General features: G+C 43.2%; 1 protein-coding gene across 1 annotated transcript; it reads left to right on the top strand.

Moving 5' to 3' along the window:
• The first annotated feature begins 8,245 nt into the window (after window positions 1–8,245).
• LOC148137569 (uncharacterized) lies at window positions 8,246–24,086 on the top strand. Its single transcript, XM_087982021.1, has 2 exons — window positions 8,246–8,465; window positions 23,617–24,086. The coding sequence occupies exons 1-2, from the start codon at window positions 8,264–8,266 to the stop codon at window positions 24,084–24,086; spliced, it is 672 nt and encodes a 223-aa protein (XP_087838147.1). The 5' UTR covers window positions 8,246–8,263.
• The last annotated feature ends 536 nt before the right edge of the window (window positions 24,087–24,622 follow it).

Consider the following 24,622-nt stretch of genomic DNA (forward strand, 5'->3'; position numbering starts at 1 on the left):
CGTTGGGTATGCGATAGGTGGAAGGAGGTTAAGGTGAGGGTGATAGGCTGGAGAGGGGGTGAGGGCGGAGAGGTCGGGGAGAAGATTGCAGGTCAAGAAGGCGGAGCTGAGTCCGAGGATTGGGACTGAGAAAAGGTGGGGGGAGGGGAAATGAGGAAGCTGGAGAAATCTGCATTCATCCCTTGTGGTTGGAGGGTTCCTAGGCGGAAGATGAGGCGCTCTTCCTCCAGGCGCCGTGTTGCCATGGTCTGGCGATGGAGGAGGCCAAGGACCTGCATGACCTTGGCGGAGTGGGAGGGGGAGTTAAAGTGTTCAGCCACTGGGCGGTTGGGTTGGTTGGTGCGGGTGTCCCAGAGGTGTTTTCTGAAATGTTCCGCAAGTAGGCGACCTGTCTCCCCAATGTGGAAGAGGCCACATCAAGTGCAGCGGATGCAGTAAATGATGTGTGTGGAGGTGCAGGTGAATTTGTGACGAATATGGAAGGATTCCTTGGGGCCTTGGAGGGAAGTGAGGGGGGAGGTGTGGGCGCAAGTTTTGCATTTCTTGCGGTTGCAGGGGAAGGTGCCAGGAGTGGAGGTTGGGTTGGTGGGGGGTGTGGACCTGACGAGGGAGTCGTGAAGGGAGTGGTCTTTCCAGAACACTGATAGGGGAGGAGAGGGAAATATATCCTTGGTGGTGGAGTCTGTTTGGAGGTGGCGGAAATGACGAAGGATGATACGATGTATCTGGTAGTTGGTGGGGTGGTAGGTGAGGACCAGTGGGTTTTGTCCTGGTGGCGATTGGAGGGGCGGGGTTCAAGGGCGGAGGAGCGGGAAGTGGAGGAGATGCAGTGGAGAGCATCGTCAACCACGTCTGAGGGGAAATTGCGGTCTTTGAAAAAGGAGGCCATCGGTATTGGAATTGGTCCTCCTGGGAGCGGATGCAGCGGAGGCGAAGGAATTGGGAATATGGGATGGCGTTTTTGCAGGGTGGGAGGAGGTGTAATCTAGGGAGCTGTGGGAGTCGGTCGGTTTATAGTAAACGTCCGTGTTGAGTCGTCGTCCGAGATAGAAATGGAGAGGTCTAGGAAGGGGAGGGAGGAGTCTGAGATGGTCCAGGTAAATTTGAGGCTGGGGTGGAAGGTGTTAGTAAAGTGCCTGAAACGTCAATTTTCCTGTTCCTCGGATGCTGCCTGACCTGCTGTGCTTTTCCAGCACCACTCTAATCATAACACTAATCTCCAGCATCCGCAGTCCTCACTTTTGCCACATAACATATATGTCAGTTCCAATAAGAGGAAGAGAGACTAACCAGCTGTCCTTGACATTTAACGGCATTTCCATCCCTGGGAGCTCCACCGTCAACATTCTAGATTAGATTCCCTACAGTGTCCACATCGACCCTCCGAAGAGCAACCCACCCAGACCCATCCCCCTACATTTACCCCTTCACCTAACACTATGGGCAATTTAGCATGGCCAATTCACCTGCACATTTTTGGACTGTAGGAGGAAACTGGAGGAAACCCACACAGACACAGGGAGAACGTGCAAACTCCACAGAGACAGTTGCCTGAGGCGGGAATTGAACCCGGGTCTCTGGCGCTGTGAGGCAGCAGTGCTATCCACTGTGCCACCGTGCTGCCCTCTGTATTAGTGGAGGGAGTTTTTGAGGAAATGTCTCTACATTAACTAGAAACGTAGCTTGACCAGGTTTGCGAATGACATGGTTACAACAACAGATTAGTAGCTGGAAATTCTGCAGTGACCGATTCAGTGCCTGACTCCTAAATTCTTTCCAACATTTACAAGGCACAAAGCAATGTGATGGAATACTCCCACTTTCCTGGAAGGGAGCACCTCCAATGACATGTAAAGGGCTAATGCATTAATTTAGTATCCACTATTTCCAACACTGGTACTGAGCAGTAACAATGTGTACCACCTAGGGAGATACACTACAGCAAATTTCCAAAGTAGCTTCAGCAACATTTCCCAAACCTACGACCCTTTTGCTGAGAGGGACTGGGACAGCGAATGCTTGTGAATACCATCATCTACAATTTCCCCTCCAAGTCATACACCATCATGATTTAGAAATATATCACTGTTCCTTCACTGTTGCTGTGTCTTAATCCTGGAATTTCATCCTTAACAGCAATATGGGTATCCCGACACTATATGGACTGCTGCAGCTCAGGAAGTGAGCTCTCTATCACCTTTTAGAACATAGAAAAGTACAGCACAGAACAGACCCTTTGGCCCACGATGTTGTGCCGAAGATTAATCCTAATGTAAAATAAAATAACTTAACCTACATACCTCTCAACTCACTGTTATCCAAGTCCATGTCCAGCAGTCACTTAAATGTCCCTAATGACTCTGCTTCCACCTCCACTGCTGGCAACGCATTCCATGCATTCACAACTCTCTGCGTAAAGAACCTTCCTTTGACGTTCCCTCTATCCCTTTCTCCTAATATCTTAAAACTATGACCCTTCATGCCAGTCAATCCTGCCCTGGGGAAAAGTCTTTGGCTATTCACTCTATCCATACCTCTCATTACCTTGTAAACCTCGATCAGGTCTCCTCTCTTCCTCCTTCGCTCCAGAGAGAAAAGTCCAAGCTTAGTCAACTTCTCTTCATAAGGAAAGCCCTCCAGTCCAGGCAGCATCCTGGTAAACCTTCTTTGCACCTTCTCCAAAGCCTCTGTATCTTTCCTATAGTCAGGCGACCAGAACTGGACACAATATTCCAAGTGTGGTCTCACCAGGGACTTGTAGAGCTGTAGCAAAACCTCATGGCTCTTAAACTCGATCCCCCTGTTAATGAAAGCCAAAACACCATATGTTTTCTTAACAAACCTATCCACATGGGTAGCAACTTTGAGGGATCTATGTACTTGAACACCAAGATCCCTCTATCCCTCCACACTGCCAAGAATTCTGTCTTTAATCCTATATTCAGCATTCGAGTTTGGCCTTCCAAATGCATCACTTTGCATTTATCCAGGTTGAACTCCATCTGCCATTTCTCAGCCCAGATCTGCATCCTGTCTATGTTGCGCTGCAGCCTGCAATAGCCCTCTGTACCATCAACAACACCTCCAACCTTTGTTTCATCTGCAAATTTACTAATCCACCCCTCAACCTCCTCATCCAAGTCATTTACAGAAACTACAAAGAGCAGAGGCCCAAGTACAGAGCCCTGTGGGACACCACTCAACACTGACCTCCAGGCAGAATACCTTCCACCTAGAACCACTCTCTGCCTTCTGTCAGCCAACCAATTCAGAATCCAGAAAGCCAAATCTCCCTATATCTCATACCTCCTGACTTTATGAATGAGCCTACCTTGGGGAACCTTATCAAATGCCTTGCTAAAGTCCATATACACACATCCACTGCTCAACCTTCGTTGACCTGTCTTGTCACCTTCTCAAAGAACTCAATAAGATTTGTGAGGCCTGTCCCTCACAAAGCCATGCTGACTGCCTTTAATCACGCTTTGCTTTTCCAAATAGTCATAAATCCTATCCCTCAGAATGCTTTCCAAAATCTTGCTGAGCACGTAAGACGTAAGTTTGACTGGTCTGTAATTGCCAGGGATTTCCCTATTACCTTTCTTGGAAAGAGAGACAACATTCGCCTTTTTCCAATCCTCCGGTACGATTCCGGTTCGGTTTTGCATAACTAGAGGAGAGCAACGAATATTGGAATTTCAAAGTGCTTACAAACTAAAGTGTGATTAAAATACTCTATCAACCACTATTCCGACAGTAAATTCTGACTCCATTTAAAATAGATTGCAATTCAAGAAAATGGGTTTGAGCTATATCTGGTGAAAAGAAATTTGTTGCTGCTGGGAAAACTGTGGGAAAGGAGACATTGGCTTCATTATAGGAACACTTAGATGGCATGATGTAGGAGACGCTGAATTCTCGCCTTTATGATCTTCTAATCCAATATTTAAACTGTGTTCCATGCTAAGCCTTTCAAAGAATGGGTGGTGCAAGATGATGCAACGCTTTGTGAGTCAAACAGGAAGCTGTCTTTGTCTTTGTTGTCTCTAAAAACAGCACTAACATTTTCTTTGGTTTTAGAGGAGAAGATTATGGTAAAGCAGCAACTCAGATTCTACAGAAGAAAGGTTAACTAGGAATCAGAACTGATACTCAGTGCTTTGTGTGTGTACCTTTTACTCATGTTCCCAGGTGCTACAAACAAGGATTAATACTTTCCATTATTTGTCAACTATTACTTCTCTGAAAATATCAGTTTCTTTTGGAATCATAATCATCATTGTGCTATTTTAACATAGTTTAATAACGGGCTAACACTTTAACACTTCCTATAAAAGACTGAAGAGAGATTAGAAGCAACAAAGTAAGGCTTGGAAGACACCATCAGTGGATGAGGTGGAAGCCATTGTATCTTTCAATAAGAATTGAATAAACATTTGAGATTGCAAATGATATTGGAACATGGGAAGTGGGAGCTAGTCAGTTTGTTCTGGGGACATGCCATGGACTGATGGTTAATGTTCTGTATTTTTGTTTGATTGAACCCTTTTGAATCCAAATATACATTACTTCCACTTTATATCAGGCTTCATAAATTCCTTGACTCTGACATTCTGACAGTATGCATGTTTATTGCTGAAATAAGATACAGTTCCTCATAACTTTTTGTCTGATATTCTTCAGGACAATTCACAAGAATACCAACAAAGAGCCAAAGTGACATTTACAGTGTATAAGAGGAGAGTGCTGATTGGTTAACAAATGGATTGTGAGAGGCTTGAGTTGGACTCACAGTTTGGCTCAAATGTTTGTCCCGGAGGCTCCAGATAGCAATACATAGAGCCATTATTTTGCAGAAAAAAGGATGTGTCCACCCACTGCACCTGTTTCAACTCAACAAAATAAATGATAACCATTCACTGATTCATTTCTCAAGACAATGCCCTGACCAATTAGAATCAATCTCCATGGTTTGAAATTTGAACAAGCCTGGCAATTAACTGTCAATTATCATTAACTGCTGCATTCTCCTTGACAACAATCAATCAGCACTCTCCTGCTGTGCGGTATGAATATTGATTTCCTCTCTTATTGGTATTTTTGTGAAATGTCCTGATGAGTAAGCGATGAATACATGTTTCTTCAGAAATGCTCCCCTACATTCTTCAGCTACAACTCCTAGTGTGTGCCTTGTAAATGGGGGCCAGGTTCAGGGGGGCTCACAAGATGAGTTGCTCACTGCTGGATTCCCAGCCTCAGAGCTTGTCGAGTCATCACAGTATGTACACGAAAAATCCTGTTACATTTCTGATTTATGGGACCGTGCAGAATGTCATTGGAGGATTTGATGACGGGAACAGTTTTGAACAGAGAGGTGATTCAATGAGACATTCTGTCCTTGGAGATGGTCAATGCCTGGCATTATTTGTAGTCCAAATGTTAGTTGTCACTGAGCATCCCACGCTGACTGCTGAGTAGGACTGCTTCAGGATCTGATAGAGAATGATTGTTGTCCAATCATCACAGATCAGACCCACACCTAACTTTATTAATGAGAGCAAGTAACTGGTGAAGCAGTTAATGACCGGCCTTGTGTGTACTGACTTTAAACAGCCTCACTTTGTTGTGTTGTGTCACTGAGCCAGTAGGTAATGCAGCTTTAAGAGACATGCTGATGATGTCATCACTGCATCATGGCACGTGACCTGGTCACAATCACAGACGTGTTCTGACACAGAAGGCCCTTTACTGGACTCACTCAGTAAACAAGAATCATTACCTGGTGTTAATCTCCTGTTTTTACCTTTACTCCTGTACATTACTTTTATCTGAATAATTATTATCCAATGGCCTCTTGAATACCCCAATGGAACCTGCCACTACCACATTTCCAGGCAGTGTATCCCATAGCCTCGATACTTGCTGCGTGTAAATGATCTTTCTCACACCATTCTTGTTTCCTTTGCAAATCACTTCAAATCTATGTCCTCTTCTTCTTGGTCCTTTACAAGCAGGAACAGCTATCTACTCTATCCAGCTGACTCATGGGTTTTAAACCTCTACCGGGTCTCCACTCAATCATCTTCTGTCTGAAGAGAATGCTCCCCACTTCATCAATCTTTCCTTATCACTGAAGTTCCTTATCCCTGGAACGATTCTAATAAACCACTTCTGCACTCTCTTAAATGTAATAACATCCTTCCTATAACATGGTGCCACAACTGTATGCAGAACTCCAACAAATGTCTTGTACAAATTCAGCATTACTTCCTTACTCTTGTGCTCTATCCTTCTCATAAAAATGCTGCTCTCTCAACTTGTTCAGCCACTTTCAATGATCTGTGCACATGCACACCCAGGTCTCTCTGCTCCTGCATCCCCTTTGGAATCGTAACCCCTGTTTTATATTGTCATTTAAGTTCTTCCTACCAAAATACATCACCTCACACTATTCAGTATTGAACTTCATCTGCCACCCATCTGGCCACTCCACGAACCTGTCCATGTTTCCCTCAAGTTCTACATTCTCCTTCTCACTGTTTATAATTCGTCCAAGTTTGTGTCATTTGCAAATTGCCCCCTGCACTTCAAGATCAAGTTCATTAATATATTTACCAGGAAAAGTAAGTGTCCCAAAACTGACCCCTGGGCAGTTCCAGGAAAAATGTTCCCCCAGCCCGAAAAATATCCATTGATTATTTCAGACAGTTTCCTATTACTCAGCCAGTTTCAGGTTTGTCTTGAGACTGATCCATCACTGCATGACCTATACGTTCCTCACAAGTCTGTTTTCTGGCACAGTTTCAAATGTCCTCTGAAAGTCTATGTACACCACAGTCTATGAACACTGCATCAACAGTTTTCCACTCATTGAGCCTTTCTGAACCTCTTCTGAACAATCTAGCAACTTTAGTTAAACATGGTTTCCCTTTTAGAAATCCATACTGCCTTTTTTAATAAGCCCCCTTTTTCCATGTAACCATTGATTCGATCTTTAATTTGAAAAATTGTCTCCAGAAACTTCCTTACCACTCAAGTTAAATTGACTGGCCTGTAATTGCTGAGTTATCTTTGTAAACTTTCTAGAACTAGACTAGAATGTTTGCGATTTTCAAGTTTTCTGACACCTGCCGTGAGTCCAGGGAAGACACAGAGATTATGACCAGTGCCCCTGCAATTTCCATTCCCACTTCCTTCAGAATATTTGGACGCATCTCATATGGTCTCAGTACCTTGTCAACTCTGATGGTATAAAGGTTTCAGTCTCCAACTTCCTGCAGTGTGACATGCTGAGGGAAGAGTGTTACAGTTTCTAGCTACATGCTCAGTGCTAGCCCAGGTACAGCACTGCCTGTGCTCACCTGTGCTGATATCAGCAGCTGTCGTAACTTCTATTGAAACTAGTTCTTATGTTGTGGGGGTTCTCAAAGGTATTGCCACAAAAGATACAAATACCCCATTGAGGGCAACTCATACCACAATCATCTTCTATTGTAGAAGGCATGAGAGTTGTCAGAGTAATACTGGGAATGAGGATGTGTCTGTATCCAGACTGTGTGGACAGGGTTTACTTGGATTAGAATCAGTCATTCAGCAGAGCTATGATTCACATTGAGCGTTTAGTCATATTTCCTAAAAGGATGTTTTAAATCACCCTTTCTGTTTCTGGCATTTTCTCACAGGATCCGTCTATCTCCAAACCCTACAATCAGGGTTGTAACCCATCTTCTGTACTGTAATCCATCCTCTCTACTGTAACCCATCCTCTGGTGCTGTGGATGTAGAAGTTATTATGGAGGTCATGTAGTTAAACGTGGTGTTGCACTGTATGCCCGGGATCACGTTACAGGGTTCCAGTAACAGATGATAGTGCACTGTGATGGGTTAGTTAAATCACTGGGAGATGAGCTAATGCTAAAGATGTTGGTATTGTAACGTGATAGGTAAAGCGTGATGGAGGGAACCAGTGTGGCAGACAATGATTAGTTCAGAAAGATAAAGCAAGCCTTCATGATTGGCTATGCTAGTGCTAGCGCGAGACCAACAAATTGTATAAGCTGGAGGAGGACAAAGAAATTGTGGGTGGTCAGGGAAGACTTTTTTCTGGCTGCAACAGCTTTGATTTTGCAAGTTTAAAGTTTAATTTTGTGAAGGATTTTCTGTGTCTCCTGGTAATTTTTTATAAAACATTGAGTGATTCTCCTACAACACGGACATTGGAACCTTGCGCAGGATCAGTGACCTCAGTTCAGAATTTCAGAAAATGATGTGTCACAGAACAATGGATAAAAATGGGGATTGTGAAAAAGACAAACTTAAGAAAAGTAAGCAGCAGCGTAAACAATGCAAAATGATCAAAGATGAAATGGAGTCTAATTCACTGACATTCAATGTGAAGCCAGATAGCTCAGCAGTATTTACCTGCACCGTTCCGAATTCCACAGGAGGAGCCTCATTGATCTGTCCATCCTTAAAAAAACCTTATAATCTATAAGCCGGAACAGCAAGCAAGAAGCAGCTCTTCCCCTCTGCCCTAAATTCCTACGCTGCTCTAACATCCCCAAACTATATATTCACTTTAGCTGTGTCTCACTCCAGATGTGATCTCTCCTGCCTGACAGTCAAAGTTTACCAGTCATTATAAACGTGAAGGGAAGTAATCTTAAATAAAGAAGTACTTATTCTCCACCATACAGTCTTGAATATTTTCAAGAAGGAGTTAGATATAATTCTTCATACTAAAGAGATCAAAGGATATGGGGTGAACGCGGGAACAGGGTGTTGTGTTAGATGGTCAGTCATGATCATAATGAATGGTGGTACAGGCTCGAAGAGCTGAATGGCCTCTCCATGTCCCCATTTTCAATGTTTCAGTGTTTTACAATGGAATGAAGCTGGTGAACCCTAGATTGGGGTGAGGATTACTTTGTCTGTCTCCTTTTTCATGCCATGAGGCCTCCTTCCCACAGAGAAACTCTTCTTTCTAGGAAGGCTGAGTGCAGCTGTTTCAGTTGGTCTTCCTCCCCATTGCCACTTGCTGGTGAAGGTCACAGCACAGCTATTGCAATTCCCTGCTTGGTGCCCTCTCTCACTTTCATCACCTATAGCTAAAGGATCCATTACATGCTATCCAGCACTTACTCACAGAGGTCCTCACAGTCTCCTATCTGTATTGGTACCTTCAATTTGCCAGGCTCTCTAATGGTTCACCTAGATCAGGGATAAGGTCAGTCAGGACACTAGGAGTTGGATCAATGGCGACTCTTGTTGCTTCAAGGTTTTCCTTCTCAGCATTTCTCTCTTCATCTCTTGGACAACATCGTGAACACCTGACTTAGCTTTGTCTGACAGTTGGCTGTCCACTCATTGACCAGGCCATCCAGATCTGAATGGATATGGAGTCTGAGGTGATCCACAGGGAGGACAGGGGCTTGTCCAAAGAAGTGGTGATCAGCCACTGGGATGAGTGAACTGTTTATTAAGATAAACCAGCTCCAGAACACACTCAAGACATGCCTGTTTACTCTCAGGAGGCAACATGTGTAGATGGTGATGTCATGTACTGGACAATTGTTGGCACTAACCATCAATGCTTCTTTGAATTATGTTTCTGATGTGCGGCACTCTGGCTTCCGTGTACAGCAGCAACTTTCAAATACGTAAGTCAATGTTTCAGCATGACAATCGGTGTTTGTGGAATCTCAGAGTGTCTGTGCAACTCTGCAGCTTAGAGGGAACATTAATGCTGTCCCATTACCATCCTGGCAATGCCAAAGACCTTGCAAAGCTCCAATAGGATCTTGCCTTGAAGTTGCTCCGATGATCATTGTCAATCCTATACGGAACACTGAAATGGACAAAGCACACATTTACACTCTGGCTATAGGTGTGAGAAACGAAGCTCACTCACTTCAATAATTTCAGTCCGAGACAAGATCTGAAGCAGTAGTATCATTTATTATGCTCTTGCAAGAGGGGTATAGTGTCTACTATTTAAAAGGTAGTCACACACACACCAGGTTTAACGAGTAACACAATATTTATGTAATTCGTTTCTCTTCCCTCCTCCCATTGTTCTCCCCTGTTTACATTTACAACTGCTCTAAGCCTGACGCCCGCTCCTCTTGTTTATCTCTGAACTCATCCGGCCTTGTCCATGGCAAAACATTTATCTCTGGCCTCACAAGGCCATTTGACACCCTCCCTCTGTGGTCTTATTTATATATATCCTTCTTCACTACCATCTGTTTCCCTTGCTTTCCAAAGCAACATTTCCTTTTATTCTTTGCCTATACTGGGCCTTATCACCTCTTGATTGTGTTTTGTTCTTGTTTTTGCAGAAGTGGGAAACAGATGCTTATAACTATTGTTTGGACAGGCATATCTAGCTTAAACTCCCTCCCCTCACAGCACCTTATCTATTTGTCTGTGACATCTACCATTGTTTGCAGGCACATTTCATTCTTGTATGCACATTTTAGCTAATACAAAAACAATTATATATTTCCTTCATATAGTTTTCATTCTTGTTAACTCAGCTCTTGGCTGAAACAATTATACACTGAGTTCATTTACCTTGCATAAGTAATTATGATTGCAGAAGATGACTGCTTTACTTATATCCCACAATTTCCCCCTTTTTCTTTAATTATCATTTGTTATCTTCTGCATTTTTCTTATATGTCGCTTCCAAATTGACGAGCATCTTTCCTGAAATTTCATTTATTTTGGAAATCTCCCCCAGGTCACTTATTCCTTCATTGTTTAACAGGTAGAGCCCTTCTCTCCCATTGCTCTTTAGGGGCACTTATTTCATTAAGGCCATCTCAATCAGTCTTTGAGTGAGTCCTCGTATACAGGGACTCACTCAAAGCAGCCAATGGCAACCAATACCCCGGCTATGACTATCAGGGAAGTAAGGATGGAGACCACCATCCCTTCCATTTTCCAAACCATGATTCAAGCCATCCCATGAGAGATGTGTCTAGTTCTGAATTCTCAGCCAGTTCCTCTGCTAAGGTAGTCAATCCCCTTAAGGCCCGAGTGATTGAACCATCAGGTACAGTGTTATTAGGAATAAAGGTACACCAGCTTCCTCCTAACATCACACACACACCCCCATTATCCGCTAAAATCAAATCAAGGTCCATTCTGTTTTCTCATGCCATCCTACTTGTCACATCAAGCTGTTCTGATATTCCTTTAACCGCATCTCTTGTATAATTTATAAATCGCTGTTGATTATAGAAAATGTAATTTATCCAATCTACATTTTTATTAATCATTACCCACAGAAGAGAGCTGGCTCAAAGCCTGCTGCAATCTGGTTACGAGCCTTGAACTCATTCGGTACCACTCTTGGAACTCCTATAGAGTCTAGATAAATCCTGTCATCAAAAGAGGTGTCTAATAATGATGTTTTACTTCTTCCCTTTTTCTCTACTATATCTTTTCCTTCTCAAATGCCAGGGTAAATGGAATTGTCAATTGTACAATTGCACATATCCCTCTCCAATCCGGAGGGAGGGTGGGTCTCTATATTTTTCCTCCACAGTACCACCACAGATCCGCTCGGGGAACCTTCAGTGCTGAGTAGTTCCCTCCCTTGTCTGTGTCAGTGACATTCTTAATCTCTGTACATAATTTCAGCTCCCCTAAATTTCTAGACCGATTTGTACCTTGCCGACACACACACGATGTGTGATTTCTGACTGCAGCTGAGAACATAGGGTGGGGCTTTTAAGTCTTTCTTCTCCAAGGGAGGGAACATCAGAGGTAGGGAGGTACAGTTCCTATCATTCCATGCAGTCTCATCCTAATACAGGGCTATCATACATTTCATGCCCTTCCTGTCTCGCTTCCACCCGAGCGGAAAGGGAACCCCCTGGGCCACTGGCCGACCGGAGGCACATGCATAGCAATTGCTTTTGTTCAGACTTTTTACAGTACACTTTATCCATTCAACCCAGGCATTTGCATCCCCGTATCCAGTTTCTATTTTGATGGTCTGTTTCAAGTCCTTTACCTCTATAATTTTTACCACCTTAGGGTCATCAGGAGGGGTGAAAGGTTGAATCTTATTATCCAGTAGTTCTGCCCGTTTTCCCTTCCCTACACTAATTCGAAAACAACAGCCTGAGAAATCCTTCCTGTTTGCTTTCATTTCTATCCCAAATGTTTCATTTAATTGTACCTGACAGGTGCCCCAGCTCCCCCCACCCCATACAATCGCTTCGTGCCATGTGGTTTTCTCTATCGTTAGATACATTGGGTTACGCTCTTTCACGGGACAACCGAGAGCTGGTCGGAAGGGGGCCCAGTGTACTGTGACGAGACGATTAGACCAAGTATCAGCCCCAAGACCATCCCCAAAGGACTTAAGATGTATCTCTGAGCTGTTGTACTGTCTCTGATTATCTCCATCCCCACAATTTACTAAGCTACATGCATCAGGTCTATTACTTGCAGATCATCAGACTCAGGGACCGTTAATAACACATATGAAAATAACGTTTGACAAAATCCCAATACTAAGAGGGCTAGTATCATAACCCTAAGCATCCCCAGCATTCTAAAAATCGTGCTGAAGCACTTAATATACAATCCTGCAGAAATAATCCCGTGCTCGCGTCACCACTGTATAATCAGTTACTCAAAGTCTCTTTAGTCTGAGTTTCAATGGTTCTTGCGTTGATTCGGCTGTCCAGACTTCTTCCTCAACTGGAGATTCCACTGGCCCTTTGATCCAAGTGTAGCGAGTCCAGCCTTTCCCACCGTTCTTATTGCTGTTTCAGTGGTCAAAAGAGCCTGGTATGGCCCTTCCCAGTCCGGCTGCAATTTAGTCTCTGTCCATGATTTAACTAAGACCCAATTTCCCGGTCAAATCGGATGAACAGCGAATTCAAGGGGCGGAGTCTGTGCCAATAAACCGTGTTTCCTGAGGAAAGACAAAGAGGAGGACAAGCCAGCACATGCTTCTTTAAGAACAAATCTCTAGATTCTGGGATTGGTAGTGGCCAGAGATAGGAGCTTCCCAAGTTCCTGGGACAGTAGGTATTAAGGAATAAACGACTGCTTCCTGTGGATTCAGGGCTGCTTCTTTAGTTACCTCATCAGCCAGTAATGTAGCTTTCCATTCTTTAATTAACAATGAATTAATGGAGTCATGTTTTAAATTAACTATGAATCAACATGACAGGTCACTGAAAATGTGTTAAGGGATCCTGCCAATTAGTATTGATTCAGGCTAGCACAATCAATTTATTATAAATATTAATTATTAATTATATATTATATAAATATAAAAATCATTATCTGTAATTCAGGGTAGAAATGCAACAAGTGACTAAAACATTTTAAAAACTGTAATTGCGCAGTTCTGTTTGTTTACTAGTCACTTGTGACCTCTCATTCTGTTTCTGTAATTGTTTTGTTCGAGCACATTCATTTTTAAGAACCTCAACAGATTTCATAGCACCATTTGCAGTTAATTCAATCCCCAATTTGGTGGCAGTATCTTGTCATGAGCGCAAAACTGATTCCTCGTGCCTCTCATCACAAAACTGTCGCCATAATCCAATTAACTCTTTCGTTCCCGCTGCCTTGGGCTTAAAATTTAAGGATGACCTTGCTAGCCCTGTATCAACTAGGAAAACTACGTCCTCTTTATAAAGTCCCACATTTAAATTTATCAAGTGTTCCTGGTGGGTCCCCGGGGTCAGGAACTCCTGACACCCCTATTTTTCATCAAGGTTCATAAATGGTATTGCCTTTACTTCCTTTTTCAGATCTCGACACTCTCTTAAAGTGACCCGTCCTTCCACAGTAATAACATCCCGCCTGTGGGGATTTCCACTTCGATCCTTGTTCCTGTCCACCAGACCCCTTAACATCTCCTCCCTGACCATTCCGGTTTCTTTCTCCTTTTAGTTTTGTCCCTTTTCTTTATTATCTCATCAACCGTGACTATCATTATTTTTGCCTTTTGTTTCTCCTTCTCATGTTATGTTGCCAAATCAATTGCTGACCCGACTTAACCAACTGAACAGCCTTAGGGCCACCTAATGGCCGTTCTTCATCACCCAATGTTTTGTTTAGACCTTGAAAAATTTTTTTAAGAAATATTGCAATATTTCTTGCTCCCTATAACTTCAAATACCAATTCATCAATTTTGCTTGTCTAACTTTAAAGCCTGTTCCTAACTTGTAAATATATATTATAAATTCATTTATTCAGTATTTAATATTTAAAATGTAAAATGCATACAGTTCCCAACTTTGAAATCCACTGTAATCACCCAGTTTTAGTCCCTTAATTTAAATCCAAAATTAGTTTTCTTAAGTAGTCCTGACCAATCATTGCTCAATTACAATGCTATAGGTCGTGAAATAACCGGAGCTGCCTTAAAAGGATTTGTCTATTCAAGTTAAAAAGAAACTTGTAATGCATGAACAATGGCCGAATCCAAGGTCACAGATATTAACCATAGTATTTTTTTTATATTACAATCTAATGTTGAACTGAAATTTCAACTGTCCTCCATAAATCACTTTTATGTATGGATAAAAGAGATTAATTAGAAACTGATAGTAAGGCAGTCATGACCTGTAAAAGTAACAGGAGTTAACATTTTATTTCATAATCACTGTAAAATCCTTAACCTTAAAAAAAATCATGTTAAATTTCTATAATAAAAATCAGATTCAAAACAGTCCTGGATCTCAAGCTCCAGAGAACAAAGCACAAACATTCAATCACCAACAAATAAATGTGCATTCAAACCAAATCACAAAGGGTTAAACTTTCCATTACCTGTATAGCTGTTTTTTTTCTCTCTCTCTCTCTCTCTCACACACACACACACACCGTATCTCACAGACACTTTCTGAGCTTCCTGCAACAACACCTCTAGGTGCTCCTCGCTTCACCCCTCTATCTTTTGAATATTTTTCTGGATGTCTGGCCATGATTTAGTTCCAAAGTGTACCCTCAGTAGCCCTTCAGCTACTAGCCCTTCCGACACGAAACATAATCTGATTCCTCCTGACTGTAAGGCTGTTTTCCATTGACATATAAATTCAAATATGTACAAACCCAGCCTTCATCCGACCCGTACTTTGGCCAGAAGATGGCGGGACGAAGAATGGATTCCTTAGTCCATACAAAGCAACAATATTTAATCATCTTTTTCCTATCTTTTTCCCTTGTACAAGTATTATTTTTCCACTTCCACAACATCCTGCCCAATGGACTTTCTGGAGGTATGTTGTAAGGGACCCCGCCTCCATTTCCATTGCCTTTTTCTTTTGTTTTCCTGGAGGCTTTTTCCTCAACCACGGTACAGCCCATATTGAGTTCCTTCATTAGTCCCTTATTAACTACTAAAACTCAATCCCGGCCTCCAAGGCAGTACTTAAAAGTCAATTTTTTTTACCTTGGTCTGTGCACAGAGTTGCGTGGGTTCCCTCTTCCATGATACCTCCCACAGTCCAAACATGTGCAGGTTGGGTGGATTGGTCTTTATGTTTCTATCTGTGCTTATGTTTTATGAGAATGCAAATGTGTCCAGTGTTTGGATTGCTCCTAAAAAGCATCTCTCACCCATGACTCACCGGGTCACTCCACACTAATCGGGCATGGTGTATATCCTGTGAGTGGGAGTCCTGCTGACACAATCTGGCTAGAATTGTTCAACCTGGAAAAATGGGGTTCAACCTGGAAAAGTGTGAAATAGTTTACTTTGGAAGGTTGAATTTAATTGCTGAAAACTTACTCCTCTCACCTTAAAATTATGCATCTAGATTTGAACTCCTCTACATTAGGGAAAATACCTTATAGTCATCTTGTTGATGCCTGTCATGATGTTATAAACCTCTATCAGGTCACCCCTCAATCTCTTACACTCCAGTGGAAAATGCCAGCCTTTCTTCGTAATTCAAACATTCCATATCTGGCAATATCCTGGTACATCTCTTCTGACCCCTCTCTAGCTTAATAATATTATTCCCATAAAAGGGTGAATAGAACTGGAAACAGCATTTCAGAAGAGGCCTCACCAATGCAGTGCACAACCTCAATATGACTTCTCAATTACAATATGCAAACAAGTGAGCAATGAAGTGAAGCAAATGAAATATCTTTTTAATCACCTTGTCCACATGTGATGCAACCATCAAAGAATTATGTACCTGAACCCCTAGACTCCTCTTGTTATGGACCAGGCCAGGCCACTTCAAAACGTTTTCAGAATGTAACCTAGACCCTAACTTTTTCTTATTTTAAAGGCAGATGTGAAGTGGATATTCCAGGTGTGATGCAGCTGGTCAAACCACTCGGCTTTAAACAAAACAGAATTTATTTGAACACTATAGTTGAAACACAAACACAGGAAAACAGAATTTAGAATAACTTTACTGGAAAACTGAACCAACTCCAATACAGCAACTTAACTAAGAAGCTGTTCCAATCTAATAACATCCCTTAAACACACCCATTGGCAAAAAGGTAAATTGAAATATAGATTCTTACAGGCAGGAGGGAGCAACAAAGAGATTTCGGAGAGAATGTTCGTCAGGAATCTTCTGATTATGATTATGATTATGATTACATTACAGTGTGGAAACAGGCCCTTCGGCCCAACAAGTCCACACCGACCCGCCGAAGCGAAACCCACCCATACCCCTACATTTACCCCCTACCTAACACTACGGGCAATTTAGCATGGCCAATTCACCTGACCCTGCACATCTTTTGGACTGTGGGAGGAAACCGGAGCACCCGAAGGAAACCCACGCAGACACAGGGAGAACGTGCAAACTCCACACAGTCAGTCGCCTGAGGCGGGAATTGAACCCGGGTCTCAGGCGCTGTGAGGCAGCAGTGCTAACCACTGTGCCACCGTGCCACCCACTGTGCCACCGTGCTGCTGAAGCTTGGAACCTTTCTGTGGATTCCAGCATCTGTGACTGCTACAGCTAAAACAGACTAGACAAAACCTGAACTCGCCACTCCCCTGCCATTGTTCAACCAGACACTTTGTCGCCTCTGCTTTTACAACCCCTCTTAAAAAAACCCATGGACAAACTAACCTTTTCAAGTGACACTCTGTTCTACAAACACTACCCAAGGTCCTATTTTTAACACCTGCCCCATTTGTTGTACCAAAACGCAGCACCTCATATTTATCCAAATTGTATTCGATCTGCCATTTTTTTTAGCCTATTGACCCAAATATTATATTAGAGAAAACTATTTCATTGTACAGTATGCCAGCAATTTCAGAGTCATCTTCAAATGTGTTAACCATCTACATACTCATACAAATCATTTAAATAAATGACAAGCCAAAGAGGAACCAATACCGATCCCTGTAGAACACCACTGGTGACAGCCTTCCATTTCGAAAAGCATCCTTTCACCATCACTCTCATCTCCTGCCGCTAAGCCAATTACGTAATCCAGTTGGGAAATTCACCCTGAATCCCAAGAGATCTAACTTTACTATTAGTCTCGCAGAACCTTGTCAAAGGCTTTACTAAAGTCCAGGTAAACAGTATCTCCTGCTCTGCCCTCAACAATCTTCTTGATAACTTTATATTCAAAGATAGTACGGGAGATTGGCAGCTTTATATATTTTCCACAGAATTCCTGTATTCCTGAACTCGAGTACAAGTGACAATAAAATCTAAATATAAATCTAAATCTAGGTCTATCCCCGGTACCTGTGACACAAAAACTGTTTTAAAAAAGGCTCCATTCTTTCTAGCTGACATTACCATTGGAAACATGCTCCAATGCTGTACTTCAGAGTCTGAGCATGAACCAATTTCTGCCAATTGCAGTGTGAACAACACAGAACAAGGACTGGAGTGAAGTGAATCAAGGAGTCCGAGGGTAGCAGATGCACGCGAACACCATCACCTGCGTGTTCCTTCCGAGTCACACACCATCTTGATTTGGAAATATATCAAATTTCCTTAGCTGTTGTTGTTTCTTAATCTTGGGATCCCATGCTTAACATCAGTACATGGACTGCTGTGGTTCAGGAAGTTAGCTCACTATCACAATTTACACTGCTCGAGTTGAGTAGAGAAACAAATATTGGAATTTGTAAATGCTCGCAAACTGAAGTGTGAATAAAATACTCGATCAATCTCCATTCCTACAGCAAATTCGGATGCTACTGAAGATAGATGGAAATTCAAGAACTTGTGGTTTACGCCAAATCTGATAAAAACAACTTTGAACACAGAGTGACAGTCCAGTGTTCTGTTGCTGCTGGGAAAATTGTGCGAAGGGAGACATTTGATTTATTATAGGAACAGTTAGATGACATGATGAAGGAGAAGCTGAATTCTCACCTTCATGAAAGTTATGATCTTCTAATCCAATATTTAAACTGGGTTCCATGTTAAGCCTTTTGAAAATGATGCAATGCTTCCATTGGTCAAACAGGAAGCTGGAAATGTGTTGCTGGAAAAGCGCAGCAGGTCAGACAGCATCCAGGGAACAGGAGAATCGACGTTTCGGGCATAAGCCCTTCTTCAGGAATGGGGAAAGTTTGTCCAGCAGGCTAAGATAAAAGGTAGGGAGGAGGGACTTGGGGGAGGGGCGTCGGAAATGTGATAGGTGGAAAGAGGTCAAGGTGAGGGTGATAGGTCAGACTGGGGTGGGGGCGGAGAGGTCGGGAAGAAGATCTCAGGTTAGGAAGGCGGTGCTGAATTTGATGGATTTGACTGAGACAGGGTGGGGGGAGGGGAAATGAGGAAACTGGTGAAATCCGAGTTCATCCCTTGTGGTTGGAGGGTTCCTAGCCGGAAGATGAGGCGTTCTTCCTCCAACCGTCGTTTTGTTGTGGTCTGACGATGGAGGAGTCCAAAGACCTGCATATCCTTGGTGGAGTGGGAGGGGGAATTGAAATGTTGAGCTACAGGGTGGTTGGGTTGGTTGGTCCGGGTGTCCCAGAGGTGTTCTCTGAAACGCTCCGCAAGTAGCCGGCCTGTCTCCCCAATATAGAGGAGGCCACATCGGGTGCAGAGGATGCAATAGATGATATGTGTGGAGGTGCAGGTGAATCTGTGGCGGATATGGAAGTTTCCTTTGGGGCCTTGGAGGGAGGTGAGGGGGGAGGTGTGGGCGCACCCGATGTGGCCTCCTCTATATTGGGGAGACAGGCCGGCTACTTGCGGAGCGTTTCAGAGAACACCTCTGGGACACCCGGACCAACCAACCCAACCACCCTGTAGCTCAACATTTCAATTCCCCCTCCCACTCCACCAAGGATATGCAGGTCTTTGGACTCCTCCATCGTCAGACCACAACAACGACGGTTGGAGGAAGAACGCCTCATCTTCCGGCTAGGAACCCTCCAACCACAAGGGATGAACTCGGATTTCACCAGTTTCCTCATTTCCCCTCCCCCCACCCTGTCTCAGTCAAATCCATCAAATTCAGCACCGCCTTCCTAACCTGAGATCTTCTTCCCGACCTCTCCGCCCCCACCCCAGTCTCACCTTGACCTCTTTCCACCTATCACATTTCCGACGCCCCTCCCCCAAGTCCCTCCTCCCTACCTTTTATCTTAGCCTGCTGGACAAACTTTCCCCATTCCTGAAGAAGGGCTTATGCCCGAAACGTCGATTCTCCTGTTCCCTGGATGCTGTCTGACCTGCTGCGCTTTTCCAGCAACACATTTCCAGCTCTGATCTCCAGCATCTGCAGACCTCACTTTCTCCAAACAGGAAGCTGTCTTTGTCTTCTGTAGTCTCTAAAAACGGAACTAACATTTTCTTTAGCTTTATCATTACCTAGAGAAGGTTATGGTAAAGCAGCAACTCAGCTTCCATGGAACAAGCATTATCTCAGAATCGGAAATGAGACTCAGTGCTTTGTGTGTTCACCTTTTACTTGTGTCCCCAGGTGTTACAAGTAAGGATTAATACTTTCCATTAATTGTCAATATATTTCATACCTGGAAATATCAGTTTCTTTTGCTACTTTCTGTGCTATTTTAACACCGTTTAATAATGGGCTATCACTTTAACATTCCTATAAAAGGCTGAAGAGAGATTTGAAGCAACAAGGTAAGGCTTGGAAGACACCATCAGTGGATGAGGTGGAAGCCGTCTTTCAATAAGAATTGGATAAACATTTGAGGTTGCAAATGCAATCAGACCGTGGGAAGTGAGAGCTCCTCAGTTTGTTCTGGGGATATGCCACAGACTGACAGTTAATATTCTGTGTTTTAGTTTAATTGAGCTCTTTTGAATCCAAACATACATTACTTCCACTTTATGTCAGGCTTCATAACTTGCCCCGACTCTGACATTCTGACAGTATTCATGTTTATTGCTGGAATAAGATACAATTTCTCATAACCTTTAGTCTGACATTCATCAGGACATTTTACAAGATTTACATTTACAGTGTATAAGAGGAGAGTGCAGACTGGTTAACAAGTGGATTGTGAAAGGTTTGAGTTGGGCTCACAGTTTGGCTCAAATGTTTGTCCCGGAGGCTCCAGATAGCAATACACAGAGCCTTATTCTTGCAGAAAAAAAGGATGTGTCCGCCCACTGCACCTTTGTCAACTCAACAAAATAAATGATAACCATTCACTGGTTCATTTCTCAATGCAATGCCCTGACCAATTGGAATCAATCTACATGGTTTGAAATTTGAACAAGCCTGGCAATTAACTGTCAATTATCATTAACTGCTGCATTCTCCTTGACAACAATCAATCAGCACTCTCCTGCTGTGCGGTATGAATATTGATTTCCCCTCTTATTGGTATTTTTGTTACTTGTTCTGATGAGTAAGCAATGAATATGCGTTTCTTCAGTAATGCTCCAGACCTGTACGACAAAACACCAGTACATTCATCAGCTACAAGTCCTGGTGTGTGCCTTGTAAATGGGGGCCAGGTTCGGGGGGGCTCACAGGATGAGTTACTCACTGCACGATTCCCAGCCTTGGAGCTCGTTTAGTCACCATAATATGTACATGGAAAGTCCCACTACATTGCGCGGCACTGTGGCTCAGTGGTTAGCACTGCTGCCTTACAGCGCCAGGGACCTGGGTTCAATTCCCGCCTCAGGCAACTGTCTGTGTGGAGTTTGCACGTTCTCCCCATGTCTGCATGGGTTTCCTCCGGGTGCTCCAGTTTCCTCCCACAGTCCAAAGATGTGCAGGTTAGGGGAATTGGCCATGCTAAATTGACCATAGTGTTAGGTGTAGGGCAATGGGTCTGCGTGGGTTGCTCTTCAGAGGGTCAGTGTGGACTTGTTGGGCCAGAGGGCCTGTTTCCACACTGTAGGGAATCTAAAACAAAAATTTCTGATTTATGGGACCGTGCAGAATGTCATTGGAGGATTTGATGATGGGAACAGTTTTGAACAGAGAGGTGATTCAATGAGACATTCTGTCCTTGGAGGTGGCCATTGCCTGGCATTATTTGTAGTCCAAATGTTAGTTGTCACTGAGCATCCCACGCTGACTGCTGAGTAGGACTGCTTCAGGATCTGATGGAGAATGATTGTTGTCCAATCATCACAGATCAGACCCACACCTAACTTTATTAATGAGAGCAAGTAACTGGTGAAGCAGTTAATGACCGACCTTGTGTTTACTGACTTTAAACAGCCTCACTTTGTTGTGTTGTGTCACTGAGCCAGTAGGTAATGCAGCTTTAAGAGACATGCTGATGATGTCATCACTGCATCATGGCACGTGACCTGGTCACAATCACAGACGTGTTCTGACACAGAAGGCCCTTTACTGGACTCACTCAGTAAACAAGAATCATTACCTGGTGTTAATCTCCTGTTTTTACCCTTACTCCTGTACATTACTTTTATCTGAATAATTATTATCCAATGGCCTCTTGAATACCCCAATGGCACCTGCCTCTACCACATTTCCAGGCAGTGTATCCCATAGCCTCGATACTCGCTGCGTGTAAATGATCTTTCTCACACCACTCTTGCTTCTTCTGCAAATGACTGCAAATCTAGGTCCTCTTCTTCTTGGTCCTTTCAGAAATGTCTTCTGAAAGCCTGTGTACACCACATTAACAGTCTTTCAGTCTTTCTGTTCTCTTCAGAACTATCAAGCAACTTATTTGAAAATGATTTTCCTTTTAGAAAGCCATGCTGCCTCTTCTCATCAAACCCATCTTTTCCATGGTAACTATTAAGTTGATCCTAAAGAATTCTAATGAGAAACTTACTCATAGAATCCCTACAGTGTGGGAACAGGCCGTTCGGCCCAACATGTCCACACTGACCCTCCAAAGAGAAACCCATCCACACCTCTGACTAATACACCTAACCTATACATCCCTGAACACTATGGAAAATTTAGCATGGCCAATCCACCTAACCTGCACACGTTTGGACTGTGGGAGGAAACCGGAGCAAACCCACGCAGATGCTGGGAGAATGTGCAAAGTCCACACAGACAGTCGCCCAAGGCTGGAATTGAACCGGGATACCTGGTGCTGTGAGGCAGCAGTGCTAACCACTGAGCTACTGGACCGTAACTTCCCTACTACTGAAGTTAAATTGACTGGACTGTAATTGCTGAGCTTATCTTTGCAAACTTTCTTGAACAAGACTATAATGTTTGCAATTTTCCAGTTTTCTGCCGTGAGTCCAGGGATGACACAAAGTTTCTGACCAGTGCCCCTGAGGGAAGAGTGTTACAGTTTCTAGCTGCGTGCTTAGTCCTAGCCCAGTTACAGCACTGTCTGTGCCCACCTGTACTGATATCAGCAGCTGTAGTAACATTCTATTGAAATTTTTAGTACCACACTATCCACATCTAGTTCTTAGATTAGATTAGATTACTTTACAGTGTGGAAACAGGCCTTCGGCCCAACAAGTCCACACCGACCCGCCGAAGCGCAAACCACCCATACCCCTACATTTACCCCTTACCTAACACTATGGACAATTTAGCATGGCCAATTCACCTGACCTGCACATCTTTGGACTGTGGGAGGAAACCGGAGCACCCGGAGGAAACCCACGCAGACACGGGGAGAATGTGCAAACTCCACACAGTCAGTCACCTGAGGCGGGAATTGAACCCGGGTCTCTGGCGCTGTGAGGCAGCAGTGCTAACCACTGTGCCACCGTTGTGGGGGTTCTCAAATGTATTGCCACAAAAGATACAAAACTCTATTGAGAGCAACTCATACCACAATCATCTTCTGTTGTAGAATGTATGAGAGTTGTCAGACTCAGATTAATTCTGGGAATGAGGATGTGTCTGTATCTAGGCTGTGTGGACAGGGTTTACTCGGAGTGGACTCAATCTCGATGCGGAGCTTTGGTTCATATTGAGTATTTAGTAATATTTCTGATTAGTGCTCACTGAGGGACCTGCAAAGCCAGAGTGAGATTTTGGTTCAGGCAGCTGGTCATTTCATTAGCTCCAGCCGCACTCACGATCCAGCCCTGAGCAATGCTCGGTTTGGGGATGGGAATTGGGATTCCCAACTTCTCGGATCTTCACCCCAACAGGAACACTCTCCTTGTGGTAGAAAGCCAGACCAGAAATTCACATTTTATTCAAGAATTGGTAACAGATGTTATTTTCAACGTTGTTTCTAGAATCTGATGAAATATTTTCTACTGACAAAAACCCCTCATCACTGACAGCTTCAGAGGGAGACTACGTGACTTTACCCTGCCAATTTGAACTTAAAAACAATTTGTCCTTCGCTCTGCTTTGGATCACATCCGGGAATATTAACAAGTGCCTATCCTCTGTTCACACTGAGGGATATAAACTACATTCTAACACCCGCTGCTGTGTGAAAGGCAAGTCAGCACAAAGAATCTTTACGCACAGCTCACCCGATCCTACTGATAAAATACAGTTCCTCAACCTTACTATTCAGTCAGTGGAGGTGATGGACACGGGCAGGTATCTCTGTGTTATACACGGTGTGACGAAAGGGAAACCTATCTGGAAGATTGCAGCAAATATCTCCCTCACTGTAGCAAACATGAAACGTGAGTCTGACAATATAATTCACACTGAGACATCTGTCGTTCAATATCTGGAATATACTCCATGATCAGCAGAATAGCTCACACATACAGGAAAATTAAGTACAACAATCTGGATTATGAATTATTTCATATCAGAAATTCCAGCTGATAAATTCTGGATTTGTAGAGTTTGTATTTCCTTCCTTCATCATGAACAATTCCGGTTTCTAACCGGCATGTCAGGTAACCAGTGTAACCAACCGTACGTATAAGACACAGCAGCACAGCGTCCATTCGTTACTGCTTTCTCCCTCTAGCTCCTTGTGCCATTTGCAGTAAAATGCGGATTTCTAACCTGGTTTTATACATGGTCGCACTAATTTGCATTCACGGAATGACTTACAGAATCAGGAGGGTAAGAAGCTCCAATGAAGGTATGTGAGAAAATGTAAAATGTTTGATCTCAATCTGGAAAATAGAGTTTTAGAAAAACTACTCAGGATGATTTATAAAATCATAATTCTAACACATCTTACATATTAATTTATCCAAGGGGAAATTACACTAAATAATATATATTATACTAATGGAGACCCTCCAAACTGTTATGCTACTCAATTTG

Source organism: Chiloscyllium plagiosum, unplaced genomic scaffold (assembly GCF_037043375.1).
Source record: "Chiloscyllium plagiosum isolate Xiang-an unplaced genomic scaffold, Cpla_swu_hap1 HiC_scaffold_42, whole genome shotgun sequence".
Taxonomy (NCBI): Eukaryota; Metazoa; Chordata; class Chondrichthyes; order Orectolobiformes; family Hemiscylliidae; genus Chiloscyllium; species Chiloscyllium plagiosum.

Coding starts and splice junctions, on each gene's coding strand:
- LOC148137569 (XM_087982021.1), top strand. CDS start 8,264: ATGATGTGTCACAGAACAATGGATAAAAATGGGGATTGTGAAAAAGAC. Junction 8,466..23,616: donor AGGAGCCTCATTGATCTGTC/CATCCTTAAAAA, acceptor CGTTGTTTCTAG/AATCTGATGAAATATTTTCT.